This window comes from Pterocles gutturalis, unplaced genomic scaffold, assembly GCF_000699245.1.
Source record: "Pterocles gutturalis isolate BGI_N339 unplaced genomic scaffold, ASM69924v1 scaffold889, whole genome shotgun sequence".
NCBI classification, from domain to species: domain Eukaryota; kingdom Metazoa; phylum Chordata; class Aves; order Pterocliformes; family Pteroclidae; genus Pterocles; species Pterocles gutturalis.
The window spans coordinates 1-9,538 of record NW_010130197.1 but is presented as its reverse complement, the minus strand read 5'-3'; the positions used below and the strand labels follow the sequence as shown (position 1 = coordinate 9,538).

The window sequence follows — 9,538 nt, the reverse complement described above, 5'->3', positions numbered from 1 at the left end:
AGCTACCTCTCCCAGAGAGGTTATTTTAGAAGTACTTAGGATATCATTTAAAAACAACTTCAATTTTACCCCTCACCAACACACAGTGACAAAGGAATAAATCCACTTTCCTTCACGTGAAAGAACAAGTTTTCCCTTTGGAGCGGTTCTAGTTTCTTAATTCCAGTATTTCAAAGGACAATTTTCATATTGCCACTTTTCTCCAACAGGAAAAATAAAAAAGAGATAGGCAGATGCCAAGGGGATATGAAAGAAAATATCAACAAGAGATACTAGTGGTAGATCTGCGGTTCTTGACAATGTCAAACTCCAAACTTCTAATGGAAAACCGAAGTGTAACCGGGGCAGGGTTGGCAGAGGCAGAAGGGGGAAGAAGCACTGGTGTCAGAGCAGAAGACACAATCATTTCAGGAATCAAGGACCTTTAGAGGAAGTCCAGTCTCTAAACTGCATCGTCATTCTCGTTTCACTGAGTCTTCCTCAAGGCCAGATCAGCTGCCATGGATAGCGTGTCAGCTCCAAAGCTAGAAGTGCACGGACAAGAGGCAGAAAAGCCAGAAGTGTCTGCTGAGGAGTAACATGCCCTAACAGCAAAACCACAAACAAAGATGATGCCAAACGTGCCAGCAGCTGGAAACCACTGCCAGCCCGAGGCTTAGACACAGGCATTGGAGAACTGTCCGAGCAGACATCTCCACTACTGGCCTTCGTATGGTCCCAAATAAGATGGTGAACATGACATGCAGGCTGAACATCTTTGATGAGGTAAAAGACAGTAGCACCTCCCTTCTAGAAATAGTAAAAAAGGGCTTTTTTCCCCCTGTATGTAGACATTTAAAACTTCTTTCTCCTTTTTTTTGGCCAGTAAAACCTATGAAGGATAAAACTAAATAATCAAAAATATCAAATCTGCTCAGAAGAGCTCTTAAGATTTCACCTCCTCATATACAAGCCTGTTAAATTTCACTAAGTGTTAAAAATGGGAATTTGATACCAGCTCCTCTTCCCCCTGCCCAGTATAGATTTATCACACACACATACACAGAGTACATACTACGTTCCCCTTTTACAGATAACCTGTCAAAAAGGGTGATTGTTTTAAGCCATGGAGACTTGTGAGGTCTGGCTTTCATGGAGAAGCCATTTTCCTCTAAGGTTTTTACCTGATTTGCAAGGCAAAAGCTCTATTCCTCCCATACATTCATTACAAAACAAAAAATAAGTCTTTTAGGGCAAGCCTAAAAACCCTGGAACCTGGTCTCAGACCCACAGGTCAGTTCTTGGCTGTTCGGAGCTTTCTGCGGAAATAATCAGGCGCTGCATCATACAGCCAGTCCGCATCCACCACGCACAGGTCGCGCATGTAGCACTTGTTGGTGTGAAGCAGAGCATTGTAAACCACGCAGGCCGGCTTGCAGTGGAAGAGCACGGAGGAGGGGTGGATGGCCACCAGCTGGTGAGTGTCCACGGTGCTGTAGGTGCCATCTGGCTGCAGCTCTGCAGCGTTCATGAAGAGGCTGTGAGCCAGGCAGCGGCGGATGTTTCCGGTGTCCAAGCGGGAGGACTCGATTGGCATCGATAGCTGTCCAGCAGTGAGAGAGACAGGAGTAAGCAAGCATGCGTGTCCGTCCTCACGGGGAAACACGGCCCCGTTTTAGTGGGCTGCCGAGATCAGGCACTACTGTGTCAGAAATCCTGCTAGCATGCAAAATATTAAAGGACCTCTAGGAATTCAGCTCAGGTAGATGTTAGGCTAACCCAGACTAACAGCAAACAAAAGATGAGTCACAAAATGGATTGAGACTCTCCTGAGTGGGAGTGCCAACTAGCACAGCGGGACAGAGGGGCCAAATGGTGGCTCCCATGTCACGTACAGACTGCAAGCAATTCAACAGCAGCTCCCATGCTGCACCTTACGCTCTGTGACTGTCAGGAAGAGAGCTGATGTGAAAGCTGCTGGTAAATTAAAAGTCCGATTCTGTGCAGAAGCCAGCCAGCACAGGCTGCTGAGGCTGATATCACTCAGCCGTGCACACAGCACAGTCACATCTATGCTAGAGCAGTGAAATCACTCAGGAAAAACCTGTCCTCTACACATGAAGCCTTTCCAGAGCTCCCCTTCTTTCTTCTCCTCTTCTCGACCCACTGAGTCCTGCAGCTCTGAGATTTTGGGATGCAGCTGCACAGTCAGGAATTTTACCTAACTATTAATGAGAGACTGAAAACAAAACCACATTTTCTCACTCCTGGGACTTGGTACACAGCAAAAGCAGTTTGGGGCAAATAGAAAAACACAAACAGGCAAACCAGAGAAATATAGTATGGCAACACGATACCTTTACACAAATATCCCTGAGCTGAGCTCTGATATCCGACACAAGCATCATGTTCCTGCTGTTGACAAAGTTCTCTTTGCACCATTCCTGCAGCAGAGACACCAGGAGTTAGAAGGGGCCGTTTCTTCATCCAAGAAGCACAACAGTCTATGAATACCATGAAAAGCAGAACCCTCCAAACACAATCTTTCTCAGAGAAAAGGTGCTAACCCGTTTACTCATTGTACTTCTACCTCTGATTACTCCCCTCTGTCTACATTCCCTCCACAGTGCCAAGAAATGGCATGTTGTTCTTCTCTTCTCACTCAGAATTGCTCTGCAAGGTCACTGAGTGCTGCAAAACAGCTCTTGCTATCCCACATGTTTTTGCAAAACAGCTCTTGCTATCCCCATTTTTGTGGTGAAAACAAATTATGCGAGACTGACAGATGCTGCAAGGAATGCAGTACACGTGTCTACAGATCTACAAATCAAACAGAGGAGTTTATAGGGTAGGATAAATCAAAATCTGCTTGTGAATATGCTCAGTATTTTTGCAATGAATCCTGCCAAAGAGCACATCCAGGTATTTATTAGCAAGTCTCCACACTGTCCCGTTCCCTCCTGTTTCCAGCTGGGACCAGGGAAGGAAGAGACCTGGTTCTGATTACACAACCGGTCTCATGAAGCTTTTCATAACCAGGTTTGCTACAGCTTTCTTGGGGAACCTTCGGCTCTTGCACAGCTTTCTCCAGTTACCCCATTGTAAAGGATGAGCAAGGCCTCTCTTCTCATTGCTCTGGAAGAATGCATATTGCCTCAGCCATGAAGGATGCAGATGTCACTCTGCTGTATGCCAAAAAAGCTCCTCACCACCATGAACCCAGGCTGCACTGGCACCCTCAGAGCATCCTACCTTGTTGCCGTTGACATTTTTGAAGGCCCTGTATAAGTTGAGCAAGGTAATATGATCTCCCTCACTGGAGATAAATTTCTTCCTGACAGACTGCACTTCATCCCGGCGGGCAGGGGGATTGTAGAGGACACTGTCCACCGACAGCAGCGATACGATGGTCAGGATCTCCTCTGTACAGTGGAACTTAGGGGACAGGAGGATGGTCTGCAAATCACAGAACAAAACTGATTTTTGGCCAACCAAATCCACTTCAGACAGGTAGACTTTTCTGCTCACTGTCAGCTCATGAACTTTACCCAGCATTTTTTTAGGACAATTGCATAAACATTTGGGCCTAGAGACAACTCTAAATCCTCTTACGGGCCCACCAAGCACCTTTAACAGCAACCATCATGCTCTTTCCTGAGGCTGGCCAGTTCATATACAGTACAAACACAGCAACGAAAATCAACCACAGCACCAGACACTTCATGAAACTGCTAAACAGTGCTACCAGTGGTCCTGGAAATTGCAAGAAAATCAGCCTTGTTTCAGCTTCAGAGGTTCCAGAGGAAATAAATTATCTTTTAAAAATCTCCCTGAATTAAACAACAAATGACAAGCAAACCAGAACAGCTGCTGTAAATAATGCTGTGTTTCATTAAGGTACTGCAAAAATACCTGTACAGCTGCAGTTGCCCTAAATTCCAGACCTCATTTAAGGAGTTTAAAAGAGAAATGCCAATGGGCAGAAATGTACTGGGAAGAGTACACAGATAAACATGAGCTAATTTTTCTGTAGTTCTTACTTTAGAGAACTTCGGTTCCAGTGGAAAGGCTGCCATCTTCTTTCCCAGGGGAGTTAGGACAAGCTGATCTTCCTTTCGTTCCACAGCTCCCAGCAGGTCCAGCTGCTCAATGGCTGCTTGAATAGCATCTGTCAAAACAAGGACGTTGAGGTCGTGAGGTCTCCTTGCTGGCACTAGCAGGGGTGCGAAGGATCAGCTGGTACCATCACTACCTCCTTCCCCTGGCCAGAGGAACAAGTACTTTCTGTTTAGAGAAATTAGTGCCCCAAACTGCAGTTTATCCTGCTCTATCCAGTGGAACGATCACCTTTTCCAATTTATGTAGCAAAACCAGAGGCAAAACTAAAGCTGCCACCTTGAGCTTTGAGCAGGGGCCGTGTGAGATTCTCTCTGGCTTTCCTTGGCAGCAAAGGCCCACCTTCACGTCCTTAATGACTCAGAACTGCTCCCTGCTCTGTTTAGAAGCTGGGCTCCCCAGCTTGCTGCCATAACCACGGCTGCTCTGATGGGGCTGAGCAAAAGCCATGCGCAGTGAATGAATCTGAGACTTCTGCACCACCAGAAGATGCAGTAGAGAGACAGTGCCTCTGACCTTCCATACACCTGAAGACACAATTTTTAAGCAATTCCTCAGTGACTCATTTGTCATTGTTTTCCAAGACTGCATTTGTAACCACTTACCAGGAGATGGCTTGGACATGAAGTCAAAGGTGAGCACATCAGGAATTCTCAGGGCCAGGAGCTGAAGCATCACGCTGGCCAGGTTACACCTGCATAAGCAGAAAAAAGAACTGAGATTGTTCTTTTTTTTTTTCTCTTCTTTTATTTGCCTATAAGCTGAGATAAGAGTCCTCAGATCTGTGCTGCAACTTGACAGAGACTAGTTCAATGCTGGCTGGTGAAGCCTTACTTCCTAAACCACAAAGAGCAGGAGGCGAGTCCAAGATCTGCAGGAAAGTCAAGAGGACTATTGCCCATGCGTGTCTGGAGATGCAGAGTCCAACTGTCTACCCTGAGAAAATGCTTCCTAGTTTTTTTGTTTAAGAAAAATAAACTGTAGAGATTAAAAGTCAACCAGTCAGACCCTAGATCCAGTTTTGCTGTTAAGTTCCTTACACAGCTCCATCTGTTATTGCACATAAAAGAAGTGTAACGGTATCAGGGTTCTTTTCTCACCTCTGTATCTCAGGTATTGTCATTTTGTCAAACTTCTCGAACTCATCCTCTGTGTAGAGCCGGTAACAGGTCCCACTGTCCTCTCGCCCTGCTCTCCCTGTGCGCTGCCACGCCTGGGCCTTCGACACCCGCTGGACTGCCAACACTTCCAGACCAATTTCTGTGTATGGGAAAGCATCACTTCAGTCAATGTCTGTGTAACGTACAGCTTTGAGAAACGTAACTTTGTAGGATTAACAACAAAAAATCCCAGGGTCTGCCATCCAAATACTGCTCAGACTTCACTTGGTTGAGCACTCTCAAGCAAAGGTAACTATCACACACTGTGTCCATGACGAAAAGATTCATGCTACAGATTTTTACCCCTGCATCGCTGGTACTCAAAAAAAAAAAAAAAAAACCCAACCAAAACCCACACCTAAACCTAGGACATTAATTTAGACAGCACAGAGTGTTTTGAATCAGCTCTTCGGGGGGCTCATTGCCTCAAATAACTTCTACAAAACTGAAAACAATCCCTGCATCATGCCTTAGAATTCCTCACCAGGGCTGTACTTCTTCGCTTTGACCATGCCTGTGTCCACAACGTATTTTATTCCCGCTATGGTGATGGAGGTTTCTGCAATGTTGGTGGAGAGGATCACTTTGCGACAGCCCTATAAGGAAGAGCAAACTAAAGCCAGTCAAAAGCCACCTCAGATTAGCTGCAACGAAGAAACATTGCTGCTTTTGGCCAGCACAGGCCAAACCTATATATCACTGCAGCACGTGATGACCACATACCATGCTTGCCATGCCAGCTCTCGTAAATTAAGATAATCTATAGTTCCTAATCAGCTTCTAAAACATGTGCTTACACTTCTTGCAAGAAAATACAACACCCAGGACAGCTGTTATCAATACATCTTTAAACCATTTTGGTTTCATTTCTGGCACAAGCAGAAGATCTCAATTGTTAGTTATCTGCTGAATAGGTACAAAAGGGCCTGATGCAGCACAATTTCCTTTTCTTATGGCCCTGCCAATATTCCCAGGTTTTTAGCTTTCTTAGTACTTGACCCATCAACTTCTGTAGCTTTTTTTGTGACATAAAATTCCCATGAAATGTGTCAAATTTCCATTTCTCTGTCCTTTTCACTTCCCCTAATCCTTCCTTCTTTTTATGATCCCAGATGACTTATTGTAGCCATCTGTTAATGCCATCCCAGTTGCATTGCGTTATATCACACTGGAACCATTCAGGCTAGAAGTCAGTGGACAGTGGAGACTGTTACTATCACTACAGACTGCTTTAACCCCTAAAATTCCACTTGGTTCTTCCAAACACTCTTGCAAGCAAACAAACTGATCCTGTTCACCCACTATATTGCCTCACCTTGGGGGCAGCCTGAAAGACACGGAGTTGTTGAGAGTAGGGCAGAGAAGCATAAAGGGGCATCACCACCATCTGCGGGCAGCCATCAGGGAGATGCTTGGCAATGTCTCGACAGGTTTTGGTCATTGCTTCTATTTCTTCCTGACCAGTCAGAAACACCAGGATGTCCTGAGAAGAGGGTGCTTCCTGGAGCCCAAGGAAAAAGCAAGCGAGAGGTTAAGATGGTTTGGACAGAGAGGGAGAAATGAGATTGTAATGAGTTCCTGTACTGACAGCAAGTCAGCAAAGCAGGTGAGGAAGAAAGAAAAGGCACATATGCAGCGCAAGGCAGGCAACAGCCTGAAGTTCCCAATGGATTCACCAGAGGATTGAATCTTAACAGGATGGAGGAATCATCCAACTCACTAACCCAGCATGCTCCCCAACTATCCACTTTTCCCAGAGGATGCAGTGGAGCGCCTCCGGAACATCTCTGACTTGGCAGTGGCAAGCTTAAGCCATCGCTTCCGCCACAGCAACCTGTGAGCCCGCAAATCAACAATCCCCGTAGAGGTGCAAACCCAATGAGAGTGCCATACCTGGTGGATCTGGAAGACTGACACCAGCGCTGCTTGGAGGTAATCACTCTGAGGCTGTTTGGTGTAAAAGATCTGAATGGGATGCTGCCTGCCTTCCAAATAGAGAACAGGAGCTCCATTGAAGTACTGGGAAAACTGGTCGACATCCATTGTAGCTGACATGACGATCACCTTCAATATGAGCACAAGATGGGTTAGTGCTGCAGTTTGGACCCAGCAGGACGCTCCCCAGTCAGGACTAGCCAAAAGTATGTGCACCCAACACACATGTGGAACCTCCTTCCCCAGTGTGACCATGTCATACATCTGTCACATCAGACAAAGGGCTCCTGTATCCAGGGTGCTCTCAGCACCAGTACCAAAACCTCCCCAAACAATGTGTCTGTTCTCTAGCTCACACCCAAGGGGCTCTTATAAAAAAAGGCAACATGAAGGTGACCAGAAACCTTGTTCAGATGTGTTGTATCAGACCCACACATCTGAAGTTGGCTACCCTTAACTATTCAGATTTGAAAGGGCTTTTTAGGAAAACAGTCAAGGTTGAAATTTCAGATATGCTGGAAAACCCCAGGAGATACTCATGGTCCTCCAGACCCCCAGCCCTATCCCTGCCCCTCGCTGCTGCCCTAGGTGCACATACTTTTAGAGGCAGTTTGCCCAATTCCTTTCGTTTCTTTTGTGCAGCTTTCACCACTCCAAAGAGCACATCAGTATGGATTGTCCTCTCGTGGGCTTCATCCAGGATGACAACACTGTACTTCCGCAGCATAGGGTCCCCAATAGCTTCGCGAAGCAGCATTCCATCTGTTAAAAACTTGATTCTAGTTTCATCAGATGTGAGATCGTCGAAGCGTACAGTATAGCCAACCTATAGAAGTGATCATTACAGAAAGGAGAAGCACAAAGTTACTTGCATTTCTCACGGCCACCATACCCCAAAGATGGACTACAAAGCACTCTGTCCAGTGCACCAGCCAGAGCCAACCAGGACTCCAAGGAGACTCTGGAAAGCGTAACAGTGTATTTGCAGTCTGGGAGCAGTTAGTCTTGCAAAGCTCATAATCCACCCAAAGGATGCTCTCAACACTGTACCCCAATTGTCTTTTTCCCAGCTAGAAGTTCATCACAAATGCTCCAGGTTTCCTTTCCTTCCTCCCCTGCTAGAAACTACTCTGTGCTCTCTGAAGACTTTATATAGGGGAAAGTTTTCCTCCTCCACTTTTCTCCCACAGATTCACAGATCTGCACAGATGCAGCACTCTGCTCCTCTTAACAGTGACTTTTGATGCAGGGAGCAATGGAAGAGAGCACAGTATTTTTTGTTTTATTCATTAACCAGTATTTTTTCAAATAGAGGAACACAGATAATAATCAAGAAGTAAAATACCAAGAGTCAAACATGCACCCCCAGAGCCACAGAAACAGGTAAAAAGCCTTTTTTTCCCATTCAGGCATATTATTAAACAAAGGCTGCCTATTACCCCTGTGGCTGTTTTTTATCTTACCCATTAAGCCCTGATACAGCCCCACCAGCACTGCAGCACTAATCCAACTGTTTAAGGACTTTGTAAAGCAACCTACCAGTTTTCCCAGCTCTGTCTTCTTCTCATCCGAGACTCTGGTAGCTAAGGATATAGCTGCAACTCTGCGAGGCTGGGTCACAGCAATGATGCCTTGGCGGCCAATTCCTGCTTCGTAGAGGTACTGAGGGAGCTGAGTGGTCTTCCCGGAGCCCGTTTCTCCTAAGGAACATCAAGGTGATAGAGTTTCCCTTTTATAGCAACTTCAAAACAAAGGTCCCAACTCATTTTTTTGTATTAACTCTTAACCATATTTCAGGACGGGGAGGCTGAAGACAGGAAGGCGTTGGGACAACTTGCCCAAAGTCACACCATAGAGGAGCGGCAGGCCAGAGACAGAACCCAACCTCACTCCACAGCTGCAAAATTTTAAGTGCCATAAGATATTGTCTATTTAGCAAGCACTAACGTCAATCTCAGGATTAAGCAGAGGAAAGCTGATAAATGCAGTCCCCCCTATCAGCCAAAAAAACTACCATGACCTTTTTTTTTTTTCTTTAAATAGTTCACTTATAGGAGTGAAATACAAAGTTGTTTTCATTTAATTCTAACATATCTTGAGTCTTTAGGCTTCCAGGTGGGAAGCTGTATGTCGTCAGCTCCTGAAAGTCAGACACAAAGCTTATTAGTTTGGACTCAAAGAAAGCATAACAAAATTAGAGAATGACCCTGAAAATGTAGCTGAGGAGACAATTTTTTCTGAAGAGCAGAGTTTTACCATTTGGCTTTAAGCTGACTGACCTCCAGACAGATGGCAAAACAGAAAGGAGAGGGAAGTACTTTTGCCTTCTCCATAAAAACCAAGCTACC

General features: G+C 45.5%; 1 protein-coding gene across 1 annotated transcript; it reads right to left on the bottom strand.

The window, feature by feature from the left end:
• Positions 1-1,135: 1,135 nt before the first annotated feature.
• On the bottom strand, positions 1,136-8,888 carry DHX33 (DEAH (Asp-Glu-Ala-His) box polypeptide 33). The gene is made up of 11 exons (XM_010080115.1): positions 8,730-8,888; positions 7,789-8,016; positions 7,149-7,319; positions 6,571-6,756; positions 5,740-5,851; positions 5,196-5,355; positions 4,701-4,789; positions 4,020-4,147; positions 3,232-3,435; positions 2,337-2,423; positions 1,136-1,582 (listed from the first exon to the last, which is right to left on the bottom strand). The coding sequence occupies exons 2-11, from the start codon at positions 7,945-7,947 to the stop codon at positions 1,274-1,276; spliced, it is 1,605 nt and encodes a 534-aa protein (XP_010078417.1). The 5' UTR covers positions 7,948-8,016; positions 8,730-8,888; the 3' UTR covers positions 1,136-1,273.
• Between the last annotated feature and the right edge of the window lie 650 nt (positions 8,889-9,538).